The sequence below is a fragment of the Pelobates fuscus genome, chromosome 12 (genome assembly GCF_036172605.1).
Source record: "Pelobates fuscus isolate aPelFus1 chromosome 12, aPelFus1.pri, whole genome shotgun sequence".
Lineage (NCBI taxonomy): Eukaryota > Metazoa > Chordata > Amphibia > Anura > Pelobatidae > Pelobates > Pelobates fuscus.
This window is the reverse complement of record NC_086328.1, coordinates 61,276,568-61,302,007: the sequence shown is the minus strand read 5'-3', so window position 1 is coordinate 61,302,007 and position 25,440 is coordinate 61,276,568. Positions and strand designations below refer to the sequence as shown.

Genomic DNA, 25,440 nt, shown 5'->3' with positions numbered 1-25,440 from the left:
CGGTGTGGGGCAGAGCCCATAACAGAACCTTCTCCACTGAGGCCGCTACAGCGGCGTTTGTCATTGTCTAGAAATCTTGGGAAGGTCGAGTGTCCACCATGGCTCATTCCCGTCCTGTTTGGAGACAGTGGTAGTCAGTGGGAGTAGTGTTTGAGGATCAGCACGTAGGGGTGCTAGACTCCTGGTAGAACTGGGCATCACCCGGGTAAAATGGTTTGGGAGTATGAATACCTGTGCCACGGGTAGAGGGTTCACCTCTATTAGTTTAATCTGGCTCCTGAGAGCCGCGGGGCAGGCGCGACTGACTGGTAGTGGTGTTTGGTCAGGTTAGCCGGGTCCACCACAAATGTACGCCAGAGCTGTATGTACGGTATTAAATTATACAGGCTGATTATAGAGGCGCGTGGGGCCCGTTTCCATAAGGTCTGCAACCGCAGGACCCACGTCTGTTCGGTTGGGTTCATCCCAGGTGGTGTGCCATGGTAACCCAGAGGACACCCACATCAAGGTAATGGTCTGTCAGTGACCTTGCATGCATATCTGGGGGGTCACCCCAGGTGGTGTGCCATGAAAAAGTACCCAGAGGACACCCACATCATAATTATTGGTACCTTGCAAGTATTGCATGCATATCTGGGGGTCACCCCAGGTGGTGTGCCATGTAAAAAATAACCCAGAGGACACCCACGTTCAATATGTACACTAGGCACCGTAAATATACATATATGTCTCCCTGTGAAGGGTGCTACGCAGTACATTCAGTTTCCTTAGTGGTCCTGCCGTCAAACCGTATCCAGCATGGTACTGTTGCTTTAAAATAACTGAGAGGCAGTGAGAGGGCTGTATATGCACGTAGTCAGTGAAATCAGGGCTGTATGTGTTTATCTCTTGAAAAATACAGGCCCTTGTGCACATCATCGGGGTTCACCCCTGGTGGTGTGCCGTGGCAATCAGAGGACAACCACATCAGTTGAAATGGGCCGTCAGCGCCCTTGCATGCATATCTGGGGGGTCACCCCAGGTGGTGTGCCATGAAAAAGTACCCAGAGGACACCCACATAAAGTTTGCACCCTTGGGTACAGTAATGTAATATAACCTTGTGCCGGGTAATCAGTATAATATTCCCTTTGAAGGGTATAGCAGGATGTGATCCCCTGAGGGGAAATAGCGTTGCATCTGTCCCTGCAGGGACCAGCGAGGCAGTATGTCAGTTAAGGTATGTATATATATATATAGTACAGCCTTCATACCAAAGAAACTCAATTGTGCCTGCCCCAAACTTAAATTTGTACCTTATAAACTGGAATATAGGTAAAATAGGACACCTTATTAAACTAATTGATTACATTTTAACATAGATAATGCATGTTATATACAAATATTTGATAAAAGGTCCTTATATATGTATCCTGCTTTATTGCCAGTAAAAGACCTTGTTGGTTATGGGAAACAGGGGATACATCTAAAAACATAGTTTCACTTAATCCCATTTAAGCCTTCTAATTAAAACCATTGAGTATTTGATGTGTGCCCCTAATGGGGTTCGAAGTTGCATATAGCTAAAATAGCTCTGTTTGCTTGCAGGCAAACAGCATGTCACCTAAACCATCCCTGCTGAGACTAAGAAGAGGGGGGGTCCCTGAGGGGAGGTCCCCCAATTACGTTGCGGCGATCGGGTGATTCCCGAAACGACGAGTGTAAGGAGATGCGGCCGTCGCGGGTCTCGCGAACCGCGAGAACCAAGATGGCCGCCGGCCGCGTGAGTGAAAGCTACCCGCTCGCGGCTGCGAGCGGGGAGGGAAAAAAGGCGGCAAACGAAATTCTAACCCCGGCTACCCTCCACCCGTCCCCACCCAGCCCCCTGTGTCAATAAGGGCAGGTCCGCGCGGCGAACGCGGCACGAACAGCCGTGACGCCCGCGGACTGTCAGCCCGAAAAAACAAAGTAACAGGGCGACTGAGTAAGAGAAAAACAGGAGGGGACAGGTATAGGTAGATAGGGGTGAATAAGAAAAAAACAGAAATAATACAATAATAAAAAGACAGTAATACTACAATAACAAAATAAGAAAAAACAGCGATAATACAATAAAAGACAATATAATATAGACAATAATAGACAATGTATAATAATAAAGCCAATATATAATAATATAGACAATAATATACATAAAACAGAGAGGTAAAATTACTCTGACCTGTTGATGGCTGGAGCAGCAAAGAAAGAGGAAATGATGTCATAGACAGACCCTTTTATGGGGAGCATATCTTTTCTCTGATTGGTTGTTACTGTTTCTATGCTGCTGGAGTTTTCAGTAAAGAAAGATATGCAAATATGAAGCCTCCTGTCATGTGGTAAAATTAAACTTACTATTCAACGTCTTTTTTCTAAAATCTTAAATTTTCAGCCCCAAAAAAGGCCAAATAAAAATCATACCCGTCGAATTTAAAATAAAATAAAAAACCAGAGCGCAAAAAAAAATCCAGACGAAAAAGAAAAAAACCCGACGCTAAAAAAATTAATCCATCTTCACCCATGGAGGGCTCCGCGCAGACTGAGCTCTGCAGGGCGGGGCAAGGCTTATAAAGCCTTGCCCCACCCTGCAATTAGACTAAGAACACTCTGATTGGTTGGTTTAAGCCAATCAGAGTGCTCTGTCATTTTACACAGCGTGGGAAAATTCCAAAGAACTTTCCCATGCTGTGTAAAATGACACAGAGCACTCTGATTGGGTGGCTTGAAATCCATCCAATCACAGTGCTCTGTGTCATTTTCCAATAGGCAGTGATCAATCAAATTGTAATTCATTTCTAATTTTCTATTAATCCCCAAGGGTTAACTTTTATTTTTATTTCTTAACCCTCAGGAGTTCAATTTATTTAATTAATTTAAATATTTTAAAATGATATATTTAGCTAGCTGGTGTGGGTGGGAGTTAGTGGAAAATTGGGGGATTTACGGTTAGGCTAGTTAGGGGTTAACAGTAAAAAAAAAGTTAATAAAAATTTTAAAAGCGTAAAAAAGATTTCAAAAAAATGTAAGAAGTAAAAAAAAAGTTTTTAATGTTTTAAAAAGTAAAAAGGGTTAAAAAGTAACAACGTACATAAAAAAAGAAATACAAAAAAGAAAAAAAAAAAAAAAGATCATTACCACTTCACCTGGAACAAACTAGCGAAAAAATTATCCCACACGAAGGTTCACAATATGCCTTTTGGAACACCCCAGGGTATATTCTTTAAAAAAAAATAAAAAAATATGGTATGCATTTGTGGGGTTGTTTGAATAACCAACCAGCAAAACTATTTGAAAATGGATCACACGGAGTAAAAATTCAAAGTTTGAAAAAAAAAAAAAAAACCTGAATTGCGGTGTCTCAAATGTGCCCCTTTAACATCCAAATATACCTAGCAAAGGTACATACGGGGGTATTTCTGTACTCAGACAACATAATTGAGCATCCTATGAAGTGTTATACTGCTGTAGCACACATAAGGTTTGCTAAATATAGAGAAGAAGCTCACTGTGTGGGTAAAAAAGGCAGAAAAATGCATCCCATAGTACAAAATAGCGAAAAAATTACCCCATGCTAAGATTCAAAATATGCCTTTTGAATTACCCCGGGGTGTATTCGTTAAGAAATTATATGTGTTTGTTGGGTAGTTTGAATAACCAACCTGCTCAATTACTCCAAAATGGGACATGGACACAGCGTAAAAATTCAAAGTTTTAACAAAACTGGAAAGGCTGTGTCTCAAATGTGCACTTTCAACATGCACATGTACCTGACAAAGGTACATACAGGCGTATTGCTAAACTCAGACGACATAGCTGAGCAACCCATGACACATTATACAGCAGTAGCACACCTGTCTTCTGAGCCTTGTAGGTCTAATCAGTAATGCTTTGATGATGTTTTGAGGAGCCTGACGGGCCTGACACTAGGATGAGGGCAGGCAACGTGCCCTGTATGCCACTGTGCTCCCTCCAGTCTGCCCAGCACCTCTGGTCTGCAGCTCTGACGGGTGCAGAGCTGCAGACAGTGTGATAGTGGTGTCGCGAGCACCCAGCGTGTTACCATGGCAACACTATGGGTGCTCACGAGACTTCACATGATCTGCAGCTCTGCACCCAGCAGGTCTTTCACCCACTCGCAGTAAATCTATCCATCGATATTCCATTATAAATACACTTAACTGACACTTGTCAGTCTATTCACCCAATTTAATTACATAATTAAACCCTCCTTTTAGTTGAGCTTACCGACTTAGGAGGAGTCAGTTTTAGTCAATCTATTGCACGATCTTACGATATTCCGTCATGATTCCCTTTTATTTCAGAAGTTGTCGATCTTTTTTATTTGTACATGTTGTATTAGAAGAGGTGTTTTGAATGACAGAAAGGCTAACCAAATAGCCTTTAAGTCTTTGAGTTTCCCTTCATCATCCTCGTACCCAGATCAGCTCACCATCCTTGTCTGAAGAGGTCTGTGAATGACCTTCTTCCAGGAAATGATGAGCTGTTCTCCAGTGGAAACTTCTTAAAGTTGCCGTATCTAGTTCCATCAAATGTTTTTTAAGGACAAAGTTGCCCTGTCCCATGATGACAGAATATTTTTCTGTAAGGGACACCTTTAACCCCTTAAGGACACATGACATGTGTGACATGTCATGATTCACTTTTATTCCAGAAGTTTGGTCCTTAAGGGGTTAATTGGCCCAGCTGACTGCTGGAATAGCTGCTGTGAATATGCCTAAGAAACACATAGTTTCTCTTATAGAACATCTCTTCTTTCCCTGTAATTTCTGAATTGAACTGGTTATTTTTTTTATTCTGGTAGGAAATTTTCATATGAACTGAATCCAGAATGAGACCCAGGAATTGAATAGTATGAGTAGGCGTAATATCAGAATTTTTGTTGCTTATGACCCATCCATGTTTTACCAGGGAATCTGAAGCAGTTCTTATTTCTTTTAAAGAGCTTTTTTTCTTGAAGGAGTTATGAGCAGCCAATCGTCCAAATAGGAGACAATATGGAGTCCTTTTCTAAGGTCCACTGTGACCACCACCAGACTTTTTATGGACCAGATGAGAGGCCAAACAGGAGAGGCCGGAATTGACAATGAAGACAGTCTCAATCTTGTATTGCAAACCTCAGGAATGCTTTCTTCTGAAATGGGTATATTAAGATCTCAAAGTATCTTTGAGATCCAGCAAGCTTAGCAACAAGTGCACCTGGCAAACAGGTAGTTGCTGCTGGGCTTTTATAGCCTCCATGATCCTGGAAATCTTCAATTTCTTATTCTGGCACATGAAAAAAATGGAGATTGCATTGTGTACGCACAGTGCATGCCACAATCTCCCAATGGAAAGCATCAAAACCTGGGAATGCGTTCCACCACCAGAACCTCACAGTGTTTGCGCGCTTGCACACCTTTGTCACATCTGTCACCCAGCTCAGCATTGACGGATGTTATAAAGAAGGAATGCAGATAAAAGAGGAAGCAACGGATTCACTCAGAATCCTTACAAAGACCAGAGTCGTCCTAAGCCTCCCCTTACACTCCATGTCTTGGAAAAAAAAAAGGGAGTGCCTTCTAACAGACCCTTACCTGCTGAAGGCAGGCAGAGAACTGAGGATTTTGGAGATCTACACCTGTTTTATACTAAAGCAAGGCAGAGTTTTGGAAGCGTACTAACTATTTTGAAAAATGTTAAGTGACCGTCTACCTTTTATTTTTCCAATCCAGATTAGAGGGTATCCCACTTGTGGATCACTGTCTCTAATCTGGACATTTGCATTGAAAAGGGGCTTGTGCCCGAAACGTTTGCCTGTCTTTTATATCCTTCAAATAAATACTGGGTAGCACTGGAAGCTTAGACCTCATTTTTTCTCTGTTTATTTGGTTTACACTGCTGGAGTTACAGTGGGAGGATCTGCAGTTTAGGAGAAATTGTTCATATTTTCAATCCTTTGGTATTGCAATTACCTGTGCCTCTACTCCTTTCCTCTAATCTGCTTTACGGCTTGCTTTTTCCACAAAATCTCACTTTAACAGTGCTCTCACTACTGCAAGGGATTCTGGGTGGGCATATGCAAATGAGCAACACAATTTTTGCCCCACTACAACTCTTTTGGTATGTGCTTCACAAATAACGCCAAGCCTTTTTTTTTTTTTTTGGGGGGGGGGGGGGGGTTAAAAGCAGAAAACAAAATGCCATCTTGTCACGTATTCATCCACTTATAAAAATGTGATTTCTGGAATTTACAGTACAGACTAGAAAAGTTGTGCCGAACAATATTACTGTCCTGACATGAAAAGTTGTGCCGAGCAGCAATCAAATCCACAGGAGGGTTTGTGCTGAGCAGCAATTATGCAAATGGTAACCTGGTAACTGCCTTTGGGGTCAAAGGACGATTACAGCCCATCAGATCCAGAGGAGGAGTATTTAGGCCTAGCTCTCATCCTGCTCAGTGCCCTGTCGTGGTTTCCCTTGTGGTTGTCTGAGAGCGCGTTATTGATTGTGGTAATTCTGGTTATTTGACTTTGGCATTATTTTTGACTTCCCTGTTTTCTGGCATCCTGACCCCTGGCTTTTTCTTGTTGTTGTGTCTTTTTCTGTATCCCTTGACCTCAGCTATTCCTGACTATTCTTTGGTACGTTAGTCCGGCCATTCTAAGGTCCGGTATACGTTACCTATCAGTCCTCTGTGTTACACAATTCTACGTGCTGGAACATACTGTAATCCTGACAGATCTCCACCAAGACAATGAAATATGAATAGAACAGAGGATGCAGAGTGGGAGCAAAGAAGATTCAAAGAAAATAGAAAAAAATATTGTAGGTACATTTAACATTGAAATTAACTAGAGACTAGATTTTGGTCCTAAACAAAATAATTAAATACGCACCTACTAGAGAACAGAATTCATTTGCTACACAGATGTCAAAAGATTCATGTAGACTTTATATATATATATATATATATATATATATATATATATATATATATATATATATATATATATATATATATATATATATATATATATATATATATATTTTTTTTTTTTTACAGCCATATGTTTGCAAAGTTAAGTCACATCTAAAAAACATCATGAGCATCTTCGTACTTTTGACAGAACAAACATAGTAAGGTCAAAATTCAATTGCTTTTGGTTCACTTATTGGTTCTTTTTACAATGCAAAAGGTACAACAATGGGAACATAATTCACCCCAAGTTATGCTAAGCTCTTTATTGGACTTTGGGAAGATAAGTATATATTGAATGAACAAGAATGGGAGAATAATATCACCTTGTATAAAAGATACGTTGATGTCTTATTCATCTAAAATGACAATAAAGAAAGTCCATGCATTTATCTCATTTATTAATGCAAATTACTTGGGAATGCAACTGACGGCACATCATCAGTGGTCGAAAACTGTCCTAAGCAAGGAGTTCAAGTTAATCCGACGTGACTGCACAGACATAACTACGTTTAAGGAACAAGCAAACATCATTTACATTTTTTTTTTTTTTTTTACTGGAAACTTTACTGGAAAACAAATAAAATAACAACTGCACCAGACTAGTCCTCCCATTGTTTTAGATTTCAAAAGAGAATATGTTAGGTTAAAAATAGGACATGCTCAGAAAATACTCTATTTTAAATCCTGCCTTAAAATCCACAAGTAATTTTAAGAGGGGCACCAATCATTACATAGAAGCTCATTAAAACGTTTTATTAAAAGTAAACCCCCCCCCCCCCCCCCCCCCCCCCCCAAAAAAAATGGGATTTTACCATTGCATGATATGCATGTAAAAAACTAAGTTTAAATAAACTAAGAGGAGCAGCAAAAATATGTCATATAATACATAGCTTGAAAAATTTGCTTGGAATCTAGGAGCAAGCTAAAAAAGGTCAACACCCAAAATACACTTCTTAAAGGGACACTATAGTCACTAGAACCACTACAGCTTAATGCAGTGGTTATGAAGTCTATATCCTGTCCCTGAACGCATTTCAATGTAAACACGGACTTCCATAAAATTTGAAAATCCCTCAACTGATCTGGGTGAATTTTGGATATGTTGGTCACCCAGATCAGGGCTATCAGGGGGTGTGACTTTGTGGGGATACTATGTGTTTTAGGAAAAATATGTTTTTACTGCCTGGAGATAATTGAGTTATTAAGTCAGCTGACTCCATTATTTCACAGGCAGAGAGGAGGAGATTGTCTGTTTGCATTGGGAGTGTTCATCTTCTAGAACAAGCTAGAACCACGACAGGGCAATGAGCCAATGAAAGAAGCTCTGTTAAATACCCTGTTCACAGCAGTAACCACGCCTCCGAGGCGTCCTGATTGGTCCTGCAGCAATTGACTGACAGGTCGTTCCGGGGGAGTGTCCTGATGACTACTTCCTGCCTAGATGCTGTAAAAGGCAGTCACTCCCTCGCGGCCGGCCTAGCATGACCGGATAGACCGCGGGGAAGGGAGCCATCAGACCGTCTGGATGGAGGAACAGCTAAGTCTCTACCTCTTTCGGAGGTAGAGACCACAGGTACCCTGACACTGGCCCCCAGCATCACTGCAAGGCATGCGAGTGAGCTGAGAAGGAAAATTACAGTTCCTACCTCGCTCCCTCCGCACTCAGTAAGCTGTAAGTCTCCCTCAGCTCTCCATTAGCCAGCTGGCTGCCCCTCCCTCAGTCAACCGCCCACCTCCCTCTCTCAGCTCTCAATAAGCCGGCCGCCCCCCTTAGATCCCAGGACAAATTTACTTGGGATTTGTTGAGCCCTGATATAATAAACTTTTTAACAAACAGAAAAATGTTCAAGCCAAATTGTCATTTATGTGTTAAAGTGCCCTTGTGGGCTCCAATATATGGGCAGAAAAAAAGGAAATTGTCAATAAGGATAGGTGAGCATCTGAAAAAAATTTTAGAAACAGATTTCACTCCATATCAGCCCATTTTGCTATTTGCCACAATAAGGATGCTAGTTTATTACAGTAATAAGAGCTATCTGTACAGTAAAGAAAAAATAGAAAGTGGATGGGACAAATGGAAAGACCACCCAATTTAGTAGTTTTGCCCCGGAAGGTCTAAATACTAAGTTTGAGCTATATAATTTTTGGGGAATAATAATTTTAGATACTTTTTAATTTTATCCTTTTTATTTTTCTTGTAGTTTTTATATTTTTGCAATATAATACTTTTTGCTACAGGCCTATTTCCCCCAAACCACAATATCATTTCTATGTTCATTAGGCACACTGTTCAAGCAATATGAAACAGTTTTTTGATAAGTGAATTTATTTTCTAAGGTGTTACTGTTGGTTAATATGTTATGTCAGGAGGCAGGGCATGAGCTTAATGGCAGCTGAATGTGCATCGAGTGAGCTCCCAACTTGTTTCCCACATTTTGCTGATTTCTCAACACCTAGCTCAACAAAGCAACATAATCTACAGCTTACCTGTACCTGGAGCCTGCTGTGTTTCCCAGAGTACTCGAGTTGACCATCTTCTGTCTATTTCCCAGAGGTTTAGGTATAGCATGGTGCAGGTGACGGACGGGTGAGGCAGCCCATCTCCCACTCTATGCAGCGCTGCATTTTCCCGGGGTCTCCTTGCAGCCCTCCCCCCTTTGGACCAGTGGAGGTTATCCCAATCCCCACTGGAGTGCCGACCCACTCATGACCAGTCAATCTAGAAGGCCCGTTAAGTTTACTCTTCAATTTGCTCAAACAGCTACTACACCAAGGTATACACTCAATGGAGGTGCAGGGCAATCAGCAGCAACGTGACAGCAGCATGACTTCGCTGAAAGCTATATTTGACCATTTCTGGGCCCGCCTGGGAGTTTGCATGGTGGAATCACACCCTCCAACAACGGTAGGTGAAGGGAGAGGCTAGGGAAAGAAGAGGGAAAGGCCCCAGGCAAAACTATCACCGAGGCTTACAATACTCACTCAACATGCCCACCCAGCCAGAGGGTCTTTCCCCCACGACAACATCCACACAAGCGGAAAATCAATGGCCGAATTAGAACCCATACCACCCAGGTCTCCCGTTGGACTTGTCAAGCACCCGAGTCCATAGCTCTTAGGTGACGGCCCTTAACCCCTTAAGGACCAAACTTCTGGAATAAAAGGGAATCATGACATGTCACACATGTCATGTGTCCTTAAGGGGTTAAACAGGCCTGGGGCGGGAGGAAGGCATTCCCTCGGCATGTATATGCTAACACACCCGGGCGGACACTACCGGCGTCTCACAAGCTTACCAGTCTGCTGTATAAACTTTGTTTTTAAGCTAGGTTTTTCTTTTTTACCACCTTTGCTGTGTTTTCTGCTTTCCTATGCACTACACAAAGGGGTCCAACTCCAATGAGACTTTGCTACATTGTTTTGCCTAGTATGTACCCAAAACATGCTTCTGTGATTCATCTTATAATTCGGTACATAACATAGTTAACAGCATGATTTAACTTTCCCACAAAATCATCATGTCTATTATATTTTCAGTGCCTGAATGTTTTCTCTATGTCGTACACTCAGACATGTTTGCCAAGCCTGAATATCATTGTTTATTCCTATACCTACGAAATTGTGCTGACTCTCAAATGCCATGCTACTGTTTACTATGTTGATATAACCGAACTTGTGCCAGGATTACTAGTTGATCAAGCACGCATAATTATAGCTATTAAGGGATAATATTCAGGAATTAACTTTGTTATTAGCAATAATCAGCATGGTTTTATGAAACATAGGTCATGTCAAACTAACCCAATTGCATTCTACGAAGAAGTAAGTAGAAGTATAGATCAGGGTGTTGCAGTGGGTGTGATCTACTTGGATTTTGCCAAGGCATTTGATACGGTTCCTCACAATAGGTTAGTCTTCAAACTAAAATAAATTGGTCTAGATGAATATTCTTGTTCTTGGGTAGAACATTGGCTTAAGGATAGAGTACAACGAGTTGTCATTAATGGTAAATTTTCAGGCTGGACAAAAGTGGCAAATGGTGTCCCTCAGGGTTCTGTTTTGGGACCACTTCTATTTAACATATTTATAAATGATCTTGAAATAGGCATTGAAAGCCATGTATCAGTGTTTGCAGATGACAGAAAACTTTGTAAAGTAATAAAATGTGAGCAGGATATTGCTTTGCTACAGAGGGATTTGGATAGATTGGGGGACTGGGCACTAAAATGGCAGATGAAATTGAACTAAATAAAGTATTGGAATTTTACAGACCGGTGAGCAGCTATCCTTTGGCACATTGTATTTTTGGAGTCCAGGCAATGGCACCCGGCGGGGAAATTATATTATATATATAAAAAATATATATATTTTTAATATTCTTTATTTTTGTTGTGCAGATGAATACAAAGATGCCTGTTATACCACAACAGCAGAGGCAAGCTGGATATATATTTATTATGTTATGTCAATTATTATTATCACTGTAGCTCTGACATATTCCAAAAGGGCTTTACAATCATATGTAGTGGGAAATTTAACAATAAATGAAATTATTGCAAAAATGTTACAGAAAAAAATAAAATCGCTTACTATCTGGTATAAGTGGGGTATAAAACCACAATAGGAAGGGCAGCATCAGGGGTACCAACCAAGCGACAGGGTGGGAAGTGGAGGAATTGAAAGGGGAGTGTGGTCATTTAACCCTTTCAGGACCGCGGACGGTTCAGGACCGTCAGCGGTAAAACGTGCGTTTGGACCGCTGACGGTCCTGAACCGTCATAGCGGAAAACGGGCTGCAGGAAGCGATCAAAGATCGCTCTTGCCAGTACAATGATGTTACTATCTGCCAGACATCCCAGGCAGATAGTAACAGCCAATTACGGTGTGTGAGCGATCCGCGATCGCTCACAATTGGCTGCTGTCAAAGTGGGTGTTACAAACACTCACTTTGACAGTGATCTCTGCCCCTCTCTCCTCTGTAGCGTTTTGTGAGGCGAGAGAGACAGAGATCGTGATAGTTTGTTGCAGCAGAGTGTTCCAGAGAGTTGTAAAAAGTATCAGCAGTGAATTAAAAATCAATTTTAACCCCTTCCCTGCCAGATCTGTTTCAGCAGTGCATTTGTACTGTCTGTCTTTTTTTTTTTTTGCCCTTAAAGGGTTAAATTTGTTTTAAAAATATCTGTCGTAGTCTGTCGTAGTCTGTCGTAGTCAGTCAGTTTCCTTCCCCCAAATCTCCAATAGATTTTTGTGACAGGAGTTAGTTTAGGGATTGCTGTTTAGTTTGTTTTAGTAAAAAAAAAAAAAGTATAAAAAAATTTTTGTGTGTTTGTAATTTGTTTTAGTCGTGTGTAAAACATGCAGCGTATGTATAACTTGCAGGAGGCATATGCCTTCTTGGCGTCAGACTCTGACGCCACTGACACTGCGTCAGATTTTGACCCAGGTCAGTTTTCTGACATGTCTAGTCAAGACGACATGTCATCTGTGTGTGAGCCGGCTGAAGAAAGAAGCTGTGCTTCCTCTGCTATGCCAAATGTGGAGGAGGACTGGGTACCTCCACAGTTAGCCGAGCCCAACGTCCCCCCTTTTAGTGCCAACGCAGGCATTAATGTTAATGTGGATGGCTTCTCCCCAATGCAGTATGTAGAACTATTTTTAGGGGATACCATCTGGGAGGAGATTGCTTCCCAGACTAACTTGTATGCTACCCAATTTATTGACAACAATCCAGGTAGCTATACAGCCAGGGAGCATGACTGGCATCCCACAGATGTCCCAGAGCTTAAAAAATTCTGGGCTCTTACAATGCTCATGGGGATTATAAAAAAGCCATCGATTCGCTCATACTGGAGCACCAACCCAATAATGTCGAGTCCAGTATTCTCCCAAACCATGCCTAGAGCCAGATACGAGTTACTGCTGAGATTTTTACATTTCAGTGACAATACCCTCTGTCACCCTAGAGATCACCCCCAATACGATAGGCTTTATAAAATACGCCCACTGCTAGACCATTTTCAGGACAAATTTTCGGATGTTTATACCCCCCAACAAAATTTATCCATAGATGAATCTCTAATGAAATACAAAGGGAGATTAGGGTTCAGACAATACATCCCCTCAAAGCGCTCTAGGTATGGCATTAAACTGTACAAACTGTGTGAGAGCGAAAGCGGATACACATTTGCCTTTCGTGTATATGAGGGGAAAGATAGTCAACTGGACCCTCCTGACTGTCCTAACTCCCTGGGGACAAGTGGGAAACTTGTATGGGACCTACTAAACCCCTTGTTTAATAAAGGTTACCACCTTTATGTGGATAATTTTTATAGTAGTGTCCGTCTATTTAAAACACTTTATGCTTTATAGACACTGGCCTGCGGCACTGCCAGAAAAAATTCCAAAGACTTTCCACGATCTCTCATAGATGCAAAATTAAAAAAAGGCGAATGTAAAGCACTTCGGAAAGCTGAGGTGCTTGCACTAAAATTTAGGGACAGGAAGGATGTCCACATGCTCACCACCATCCATGACGAACGCATGTCCGACGTCTCTGTCCGGGGCAGAGTAGAGTCCAAACCGGTTTGCATCAGGGCGTATAATAAGTACATGGGTGGTGTTGATTTGGCTGATCAGCTGATGCAGCCGTATCTTATTTTACGAAAAACCAAAGCATGGTATAAAAAGGTGGCTATATATCTGATGCAAATAGCAACCCACAACTCATTTTTACTTTTTAAAAAAAATAATCCAGGGAAAATCACCTTTCTCCAATTTCAATTGAAAATAATTTCTTTAACAATTTATGGAGATGGACAAGTTCCAACAACGGTGCAAGCTGAGTCCAGACATTTTATTTTTAAGTTACCGCCAACTGCTAGAAAAAAAAACCCCCAGAAACGTTGCCGGGTCTGTTTTAAAAACGGGAAAAGGACAGACACCCCTTTTCACTGTCCTGATTGTCCTTCGAAACCAGGACTCTGTGTAGGAACATGTTTCAAGCTGTACCACACAGAACAGTTGTAAGAAGTGTTCCTGAATTTTTATTTTATTTTCTGTTTCTTTGGAAAGCAGCCATTTTTTTGTTAGTCAGTTTCCTTCCCCCAAATCTCCATTTAGATTCTATTTGCAGGAGTCAGTTTAAAGATTGCTGCTAAATGTACATTTGCTACCTGCACATTTGGCCTAACAAGTTTTCTGGCAGTAACACATAACCAGCTGTCCAAAACCAGATGTTGTGTGCATAAAAACCAGAATAAAGAAAATACCACTACACTTTCTTTGGGGGACAAAATGGTTGGGGGAAAGAAGTCAAAACACCCCATCCTCTATAACATTTGATGTCTACTTTATAAAAATATATACTATACATATTGGCATGATGGTAACATTAACTGGGGGGTACAAAAATATGTCAAACTGAAGATAGACCAAGCATACCTATATATCAAGTTGAAAAACTGACATGTACAAATTCTGATTGTTGCCTTTTGGCCCCCAAACAACCCGGCAACCATATACATGGGGGGTATCACTGTACTCAAGAGATGTTGCTGAACATATTGGGCAGTGTTTGGCAGTGACACATAACAGGATCTGTTAATTCATGCCTAAAGTACAATGTGTGTGACAAAGAAACAAAAAAAGATTACTATCCAAAAGTTTGACAAAGGCTGGTGGTAGAATTCAGTGCATGAAAAGTGTTAAAATACCACAATTTAAAATGCCCTGGGTTGTCTACTTTTCAAAAATATATGGTTTGATGGGGGTAAAATACATTGGCTCAAATGGGACATGGGCGCAGGTTGATTACATGTCAAAATTCCAAGTTGGGAAACTGATAAGCGCACCTGCCAAACGTGGCCTTTTAGCCCCCAAAGAACCCGACAAGCCTATGCATGGGTGGTATCACTGTATTCAGGAGATCTTGCTGAACACATATTGGGGTGTTGTTTGGCAGTGACACATAACAGGATCTGATAATTCATGCCTAAAGTACAAGGTGTGTGAAAAAAACTGAAAAAAATTTACTAACTCAATGTTTGACAAAGCCTGGTGGTAGAATTAGTGCATGGAAAGTGTAAAAATTCCACCATGTGAAATACCCTAGGGTGTCTACTTTTCAAAAATATATGGTTTGATGGGGGTAAAATACATTGTCCGGCTTCAAAAATGTCCCAAATAGGGGACAGGTTGACTACAGGTTGACTACATGTCAAAATTCCGAGCTGGGAAACTGATATGCGCACCTGCAAAATGTGGCCTTTTAGCCCCCAAACAACCCAAAACACCTATACATGGGGGGTATCCCTGTACTCGGGAGATGTTACTGAACACATATTGGGGTGTTGTTTGGCAGTGACACATAACAGGATCTGTTAATTCATGCCTAAAGTACAATGTGTGTGAAAAAAACAGAAAGAAAATTACTAACTCAATGTTTGACAAAGCCTGGTGGTAGAATTAGTGCATGGAAAGTGTAAAAATTCCACCATGTGAAATACCCTAGGGTGTCTACTTTTCAAAAATATATGGTTTGATGGGGGTAAAATACATTGGCCGGCTTCAAAAATGTCCCAAATAGGACATGCATGCAGGTTGACTACATGTCAAAATTCCGAGCTGGGAAACTGATATGCGCACCTGCAAAATGTGGCCTTTTAGCCCCCAAACAACCCAAAACACCTATACATGGGGGGTATCCCTGTACTCGGGAGATGTTGCTGAACACATATTGGGGTGTTGTTTGGCAGTGACACATAACAGGATCTGTTAATTCATGCCTAAAGTACAATGTGTGTGAAAAAAACAGAAAAAAAATTACTAACTCAATGTTTGACAAAGCCTGGTGGTAGAATTAGTGCATGGAAAGTGTAAAAATTCCACCATGTGAAATACCCTAGGGTGTCTACTTTTCAAAAATATATGGTTTGATGGGGGTAAAATACATTGGCCGGCTTCAAAAATGTCCCAAATAGGACATGCATGCAGGTTGACTACATGTAAAAATTCCGAGCTGGGAAACTGATAAGCGCACCTGCAAAATGTGGCCTTTTAGCCCCCAAGCAACCCAATACACCTATACATGGGGGGTATCCCTGTACTCGGGAGATGTTGCTGAACACATATTGGGGTGTTGTTTGGTAGTGACACCTAACAAAATCTGTGAATTTATACCTGAATTGCAATTTATGTGAAAAAAATAAAAAAAATAAACTACCTATGCAAAGTTTGACAAAGGTTTATGGTAAAATGGCTGCATAGAAAGTATCAAAATATTCTTAGATGAATACCCTGGGTTATCGAGTTTAAGAAAAATATATACATGTGGGGTGTTTTTTGGAGATTTATGACATAACAGTGTTACAATGTCACTATTGATACATTTGAAAAATGTAAATTTTGAAACCGCAATTTCCTACTTGTACTTATAGCCCTATAACTTGCAAATAAAAGCAAAAAAGCATTGGGTGTTTTTAAACTAAGGACAAAATGTTTAATCAATTTAGCAGTTTGTTTCATTCGATTTTGTAGATCAGTAAAATATTTTTTAAGTAGAAGTCAAAAAACAAGTTTTTTTGGTTTTTTTTCACCATATTTTACTATTTTTTTTAAAGTAAATGATATGAAATGATACAAATAATGGTATGTAAAGAAAGCCCTTCTTGTCCTGAAAAAAACAATATATAACTTGTATGGGAACAGTAAATGAGAGAGCGTAAAATTACAGCTAAACACAAACACCACAAAAGTGTTAAAATAGCTCTGGTCCTTAACGTACAAACATCGCAAAAACAGTCCGGTCCTGAAGGGGTTAAGAGCAAGTGAGAGAAAGGTTTGTGCAATACAATTTACTACAGGGGGCCATATGCTAAAGAAATGGGTTTTGGTGCTTTGTGTTTTCCCTTTAATCTGAGTTTTCCCTTTAATTTTGGATTGAGGTTTTATTTTACATAACAAAAAGTAAGCTTTTCTTAATGAATGCAGATCTGTTATCAGAGTCAGCCTTGAAATTAGGAGTTTTCTAGATGTTGGCATAAGGCATTTGGAGACCATGTGATGCAGTCAAAGTGTGATATTTGGTGCATAAGATCTTTGAAAAAATTAATTTAAAAAGCAGCTATTTTACAATTTTCATCTTCCACCTAGAACTCTTTTAATTGGTCAGCAAGGTTCACATCCCATAATAGTTGCTGAGCACATAAGACTATCAGTTGACAGTAATCACAATGTGATAGAGAACTATCTGCATAACCCTTGTGACCGGTTTGTGTATGAGTCATGTGAGTGTATGTGACAGGCCATTGTAAACAACTGTTTGATAATAGTAAATAACATTCTTACCTTAACATTATTTGTGTAGTCAAACTGACATTCATCCAGATTCACATTAGATTCTTTCTTGCACAATGTGCGACCCAGTAGCACAGTCAAATCATATTTTACCCCAGAAACTAGCTGAAAAAAGAAAGAGACAAGACAAGAACTTTTAAAGAGAAATATATAACAAAGACTGTATGCAAGAAGCGGTTGTATTGCAGTTAAAGAGGCATACTCGAGAACATTAGAAGGATATTTAATCATCAAAGCAAAGAAACAAGAGATTATTATAGTAATTATAGTGCAAGTAGTTTCCCTCCCCGTCCAAACCAGGGCCTCAATGTTGCCTCCATAACAGTGTGGATATTTTCACCTTCCCTTATAGGGCTAGTGACCACAAACTGCAGAAAAGTGATCTTTGTCACTATTAGGGCAATACAATATAAAACATGATTTTTCAAATGAAATACCCGCTAGATTATGTACTATATATTACATTATGAGTGGATTTTATAAAATGTATTTAAAACCCCAATAATTTTTTGTTACGGTTAACGGTACTTTAAATGTTAGGGGAGCGTATAGATCAACAGTTTGAGTTAGTGTAGAGATTAATGGGGTTATTCACTAAACACCAGATTTTGTCCAGATAAACAAAATCCAGTGAAAATTACCTAATTCTGCAATGGCAAATCTCATATTTATGAAAGCCAGAATTTGGTGAGTCTGAGCGTCTATGCAGCATTTGGTGTCTACGCTCCCAACAGGCTGTGTTCTCATAACGTTGAAAGCCCTATTTAGGCTTTCCCACACTAGGTCAGCTATTACAGCCACCCTCCATCCCAGATAAGAAGGTAATCAAAGGGTAGCTGGCTAGGGATGTCCGAAAGTGGTTAATGTGCTGTCACCACTATACCATCAAGTTCAAGACTCAGTCCAGGAAGCTATCCATTTGAAACCAAAAAGGTATGGAAGCTGGGTGGTAGCTAAAAATGTGTAAACTGAGACTTGCGTGTGTCAGTTTGTATGTGTTTCAGTGTGGGTATATGTGTATCTGTGACACAGTGTGTGTGTGTGTGTGTGTGTGTGTGTCTGCATATGTGTACATGTGCACAGATCCCAGCATTCACATTCAAACACCAACACTGCATGCAAACACACCCCTCCAATCAAACATCAACACTACATACACACAAATCCCTGTATTAAAACACCAACATTATATATAAACACACCTCTGCATAAAATTTTAAAAAAACACTACACGCATACTCCCTACACTACACACAACTATGCCACTGCTTTCAAGTGGCAACAGTACACACAAATAACTCCTCTATGTTCACACACACACATACTGCATGGTAAAAACATGATTACATTTAAACACTGCCCACAAATAAAACCCTGCAAGGATGGGCAATGGTAGATCTGGCACATCTTGCTCTGTTCTGTGGAGATGTCTGGCCTTGGCTTCTGGTATCCAGTACTCTTTTTACAATTCTTGTTTAGTTTTTCTTGTTTTTTTGGTTTTCTATTCTATTGATACCGGAGAAACTGACGGAAGCCAAGCACAGAGAGATGGACACAGGTTTCTTCAGGAAGGAAGAGATTCTTTATTCGATTCACCGACCGGGGCTCAGAGGGACTAATGTCACCAAAATACAGCAAGATCTGAGCCCAGAACTGACTGTGTAAATGCATGATATAGACATATAGCTCCTCCTATAGTTAACTCTACCCACATATACTCTTTACACAATCAGCTGAACAAAGCCTAACTTCCCTTACCTGTTAGACCACATGGCTCACCCAGAACAATGGAGGAGGGGAAGTGTTTTCAGTTTCTGCATTCCTGCATGTGCTCAATACAGTGTTGATTGTATCTTAGCTACGTGTAACTAACTAACTGATACAACATTTACACATATGCCACATGGCAATCTTGTCCTAGTAAATTTATTTTTACTGAGATTCCAACACATTCCCCCCTTTGATGCTTCTGATATTTCACAATTCCAGATGCATCACTTAACCATAGTTTGCTTACACCTCAGGTTGCCATGAATCAGAACAGACCTCGTAAGCATCTTAGCATCCTTACAAATTCCTTTAGCACTCCTCATTCTGATTCTCTCTGGGCTAAGGGTTCATACTTGCAAACTGCCATTACATGCGCAGCTGGTTTCCTTTCTGTCGTGCTCTCTATGACGACACTCTGTATGGACCTAATTACCAATGGAACCAAACATGGTAGAAAGAGACACACTATAATCAACATGACTCCTCCTACTAATGTCTTGATCCCTCCAAGCTGCTCGTACCTACTTCCAAACCAACTACTAGAATTGTACCTGTTCCAGGCTTAAGTCGGTACATGCGTCAGTTTAGCCATGTGGCTTGTGAGATCAGCCACTGCCTGCCCTTCATCATCTATGTGCAGACAACAGTTGCTGAGATTGAACTTTCCACATACACCTCCTTCTATTTGCACTGGAAGTGAATGGAGGACTTTATCAACAGCCAAACTGGTTTACCTGGTAAGAAGGCTATGTGCTTTACAGAGGAATCCATAATTGCCTGATGGTAAAATGAGGCTTGAATCCCTGTATAAGAATACAATAACACTTCATGGGCATACAGTTTGACTGTTAACCAGTTCCCTCACATATTACATCCCTCCTATTGGCAATGAAGCGCGCTAAGGTAGCCAGTGCCACTCATTATCTTCCCAGCTACCTACATTCAAGGATGCTAGCTTCTTTTTATGATTCACATCATACACTTTAACTCTCAAGCTCCTATCATAATTATAGTCTTCCTGAAGGAGGAGCAACTAGGTTAGTTACCACAGAGTACTCAGCACCAGTGTCAATCATGAAAGAGCTCCTCTTTCCCTCTATTGATACATCGACCATAGGCTGCACTCGGCTAAAGGGGGATGGAGCCCAGTCGGTATCAATAGTCTTCCATGACAGTGTCAGCCAGACCGACAAAATCTCTATCTTCTCTATCCCTTAATCTCTGGGTAGGGGAATAGTATCTACTTCCCTGAACACCTCCTCTGTTACTACTGTCATTCCCTCCAAGACTTTCTCTATAGCCACCTCTGTAACCATCTCGTAACCTTCTCTCTTGTCTTATCTATAACTTGCTTTATATTCCCTCTGTGGGCAGTCACTTTTCCAATATCCTTCCTCTCTACAATACACACAGTGATTCCTACTTCCTCCCTTACTCAGCCTATTCTCAACTCCTCTATTCACCTCCCTGTTCATATACACCTGACTTGCAATTTCCATTAACTGTGATATGGACATTCCTACAAATCCCTTTAACTTTAGCAATTTTCTTTTGATATCACCTTGGGTCTGGCTGACAAATGCTGAGTTGTTCATTCGAGAGTTCTCAGGGGCCTCTGGATTAAAAGGAGTATATAATCTATATGACTCCAGCAATCTCTCATAGAAAGCACTAGGTGACTCGTCTGCTTTCGTAAAGGAATTATGGGTCTTCCAATTAAACAGATCAGTCATGGTGAACGGGACAAACAAATACAGGGTCTGCCAACTGTAATTGACCATTAATATCAATGTGTGGGGGACCAGGGGTAAGCTGCAGTGGCATTTGTAAATGTCAAAGTTGGAGGGCACCGGTCATTTGTCAGGTTAGGGTGGGACTTAGATAGGGTTGTTTAGTCATAGGTTCCGGTCGGGGAGTGGTGAGGTAGGTGGAAATGGATAAATTAATTTTACTGGTCAGTAACTTGGTTAACAAAATGTTTCGGACAGGGCTAGGAGGAGCCTGACCAGTAACCAAAAATGGTAAAAGTGTATTCCAGCATCCTATACCATTGACCATTTCATCCAGTTGTATTTCAAAACTAATTTACTGTTACTAAAGGCACACAAGGCTCAGTAATTATAGTGTTATGTCAGTGGTTATGGTGTTTTCAGTGGTTATGGTGTTTTCAGTGGTTATGGTGTTTTCAGTGGTTATGGTGTTTTCAGTGGTTATGGCGTTTTCAGTGGTTATGGTGTTTTGTAATTGCTGAGAATTATCTGATTTCAGTGGATTCAGTTACTGTTATTAAGAATTCTCCTCACAATTTTGACTGCTAATAATAAAACTGAATACAAAGAACCAGTTGGGGGGGTAGGTAGGCACAGAAATAGGAGGGGACAGGCATCTGAGAGCCAGAGACAATTAGAGCACAGGGGGACATACCAGCTGCACCAGTTTTTGATAAAGAATTTAGTTGAGGGATGGTCAGATGGGTCAGATTCCATTGAGGATGGACAAACCAGTTTTTTAGTAACCATCTAGTAACACAAACTGTGTTAACAGTCAAAAACTGGTCATTCTCTACTACATAAGGTAGTCCCCAAAATCACACACATTAAAGTTATTTAGCATACATTCTAAAGGATCAACAATCTTTAAATTCCGGCGCTGCCATACTTAGCAACGGAGCGTCTAATTCAAAGAAACACAACAAACACACCTCTAACAGTCACACTCGTTTCCCTGGCAACAGCACCATGTGGCACAGTTACTAGGTCAAACTCATACAACAAAACATACAGGGAATTCCCGTACACACACAGCTGTTACACCAGTCAGTAAATAACTAATACTGTGCCCTTTGGCGAAACTATACAGTCACCGACGCTATAATTCCCTATATCTGAATTACCCGTCTATAACATACCCCAGTAACATCGTCTTTACAAACAGTAGTTATAGTACGGTTAGCATAGGTCAAAGTACAATTTAAGGTCACAATACAATTATTAGTGGTTATGGTGTTAGACATGCAATAGACGACAATTATTAGTACTTATATACAGTGTCAGTAAATATACAGGGTTATGGTACCGTGCACTATAATACAGCAACACACTATTAACACTCTCGCTAGACGGCAGAGCTCACGCTATCTAGCAAGATATACACGTTACTAAACAATCTTTATCACATATACAATTCCCAACTAATCTATTGGCCAGTACCTTGATGGACTACCTAAAACTATCTACATCCGTTTTGGTTAGCCACACTGTCCAAGCACCACATATAGCGAGCTAGAGGACCGAATTTACACAGACGCCTCTTAGTCGATTACTCTATCAAAAATCTAGTGGGTTCCAAATTTACACGCCTTCCCACTTAGCCAAGATAGGTTGAGAGCTAGCGAACCGAATTTACACAGACGCCGCTTAGTCTCCCGGTCCCTCCAACCTAGCGAACAAAATATACACCCTAGAACGCTAGTCTAGACAAGACACCGGTGTCCGGCTAGGGCTATTTACACCAGAACCCCGCCTGACTAACCAAATCAAACGGTCTTACTAAAGAGCGTTCGATTGAGCGGTGCGCCTTCGCTCCTTCCCTCCGACAGAGGGGGCAGATTCCATACACAATTCAAACCCCTTATGGGCCTACCGCACAATCGGTATACCCCTAGTGGGTCCGCCGTCTAAAACAGCGGTCGTCTTACCTCCTCGTTCCTGAACCTGAGTTCACACTCATCGACGGGGACACCCCAGCACTTCTCACGTAGAGGCCGATGATCTCCTGGACAACAGACCAGTGGCGCCGAGACGAAGGGAGGTCCACGCAGAAGTTCAGGGGTGCAGCCGTAGAGAACGTGGGCAAAGATAGACCGTCTCACGCCTCTGCCTCTCAGCTACCGTTGAACGATGAGCTTCCCGGCCCAATGCACCAAATGATACCGGAGAAACTGACGGAAGCCAAGCACAGAGAGATGGACACAGGTTTCTTCAGGAAGGAAGAGATTCTTTATTCGATTCACCGACCGGGGCTCAGAGGGACTAATGTCACCAAAATACAGCAAGATCTGAGCCCAGAACTGACTGTGTAAATGCATGATATAGACATATAGCTCCTCCTATAGTTAACTCTACCCACATATACTCTTTACACAATCAGCTGAACAAAGCCTAACTTCCCTTACCTGTTAGACCACATGGCTCACCCAGAACAATGGAGGAGGGGAAGTGTTTTCAGTTTCTGCATTCCTGCATTTGCTCAATACAGTGTTGATTGTATCTTAGCTACGTGTAACTAACTAACTGATACAACATTTACACATATGCCACATGGCAATCTTGTCCTAGTAAAATTTATTTTTACTGAGATTCCACCACACTATGTCTGGTTTTGTTTATGCTGGGATTTCTGGGTTCATTCTTATATTCCGTCCCTGAATTTCCCAATCTCTTGGATTCATTTAAATGTTTGTTTTATTTGCCACACCCATCATTCTATCATTCCTTTTTGTTTCAGTGTCCTGCAGACAGCTGCTCAAGGCTTCTGCCCTTTCTTGCAGGTAAGTGCTATATATGTATTTTGGTTGTTTTAGCATACATTAGACAGTGTAGGACCTGCCAGATATGGGGTACATTGGCGTTGTTGGCAGGCTTAAGCAATGTATGATTATATAATGTGACTAAATCCCCATGATTTCATATATAGTGCTTAGTTATTTCTCCTCTTGTTTTGCCTATCTTATCTTGTCTTGTTTTAGTTTCTATACCCAGTCCATGTACAGTCCTGTCCAGTCATGCCTATATTATGTTCATGTTTCCCTCATGTCTTGTGTACATGTTCTGGGTTTAGCTTCCCATCATTCTCTGGTTCTGGGTTCTCCTAGTTTTGTCTTGTTTTCATGTTTGGTGCCTTTTCTAGCCTTGCCTTGTTTCTAGTACTGGATACATTCTTGTTTCAGAGCCTCCCTATTCAGCTCCTGGGAGGTCTGCTTAATTCCTGCTCCTAGTTCCTGGGATCCACATAAGCTGATTGAGGGTCTTGGTATGTGGCCGCACAAATGCTGGTGCTCAACACCAGGGGGAGTGCGGTTACCCTGCTAATCCACCTCCACACTGTGACTCCTACTCTGTTCATCAGACATATTGGGTCCCGGTCCTAGCACTGCCGCCCGGAAAGTGTCTGGGTCCCGGGCACCGGACCACCACCCTGACAAGATCCTTAGCTGGAAACGCATCATTTGAGATGTATGACAGATAAATAGATTTTTTGCACCAGGGTCATCTTTACGTTAGTTCCGCCACTGCACCTAGTCTGCAGCAAGCGTTTATCAACTTGTCTGCAGATCAAATGTACAGCATTTCCCCCTCCGATTGGAGGTTAACTTTTAAAGTTTAGGTGTACTGCCGAGGAGTGGGTTGATGTCAGTGCTCTGTGGCATTTCCTGCTCAGCAGATCTGCATCAGAAAGATTAAGAAAGGATTAAATTAAAAAAAAATTGGATGTGAGAGAGTTTTGGTGGTTTAGTGAAGGGGGGTGCAGCATTTTATCCTTGGACCTAGACAGCACAATGTCTTGGGCTGGCGCTGATGAGGCTTTATATTCATTCAATTCATGTACATCAAGGCTTGACAAATTTGCTTTCATGGAAACCAAGGATTGACAAATTTCCTTTGAATCTAGGAGACAGCTAAAAAAAAAAAAAGTTAGGAGCCTGGCTTATTTTTAGACTTAAAAAAAGCTTTATTTTCAAAACGACAAAAATACAATTCTTAAAGAGACATAATGTAGTGGTTCTGGTGTCTATTAGCCTGTCCCCACAGGCTTTTCAATGAAAATACTGCCTTTTAGAGAAAAGGCTGTATTTACATTGCTGCTTTGTAACACATCTTTTGGCAGTCACTCAGACGGCCACTATAGGTGTTCTTAATCCAGTGCTGCACAGCGTACGGCAACTAAATTCAGGGTCTCCAGGCTCTGAATGGAGGAGCTGAAAGTGCCCCAAGGAGATGCATTGATTCAATGAAGCATTCAACCAGATCTCTATGAGGAGATGTTAATTGGCACTGCGCAGAGTTCTGCCATGCATGCGCAACAGTCTCCCAATGCTTTCCTATGGAAATCATTGGATTGACTGAGATCATCAAGATTGATTATCTAAGCCATGGAGGCGGGGCCAGCCACAGCAAGACCGGTAAGGCATGGGAAAAAAGGCAAGTAAAAACACGTTTCCCGTTCACTCATTCACAAAACAAACGGTTGTAAGATTTCAGTTCTGTAAGCATTAAACTCCTTCTTAAGCACATTAACGCTCAACCTGCAGTAATACAAAACA

General features: G+C 41.1%; 1 protein-coding gene across 1 annotated transcript in view; it reads right to left on the bottom strand.

Annotated features, from left to right (window-relative positions):
* Positions 1 to 25,440, bottom strand: part of CTSF (cathepsin F) — a 146,024-nt gene that overhangs the window by 118,201 nt on the left and 2,383 nt on the right. The window contains exon 2 of the mRNA XM_063438159.1: positions 17,340 to 17,453. Within this exon, the coding sequence (XP_063294229.1) occupies positions 17,340 to 17,453 (114 nt within the window). The remainder of the gene's footprint in view (positions 1 to 17,339; positions 17,454 to 25,440) is intronic.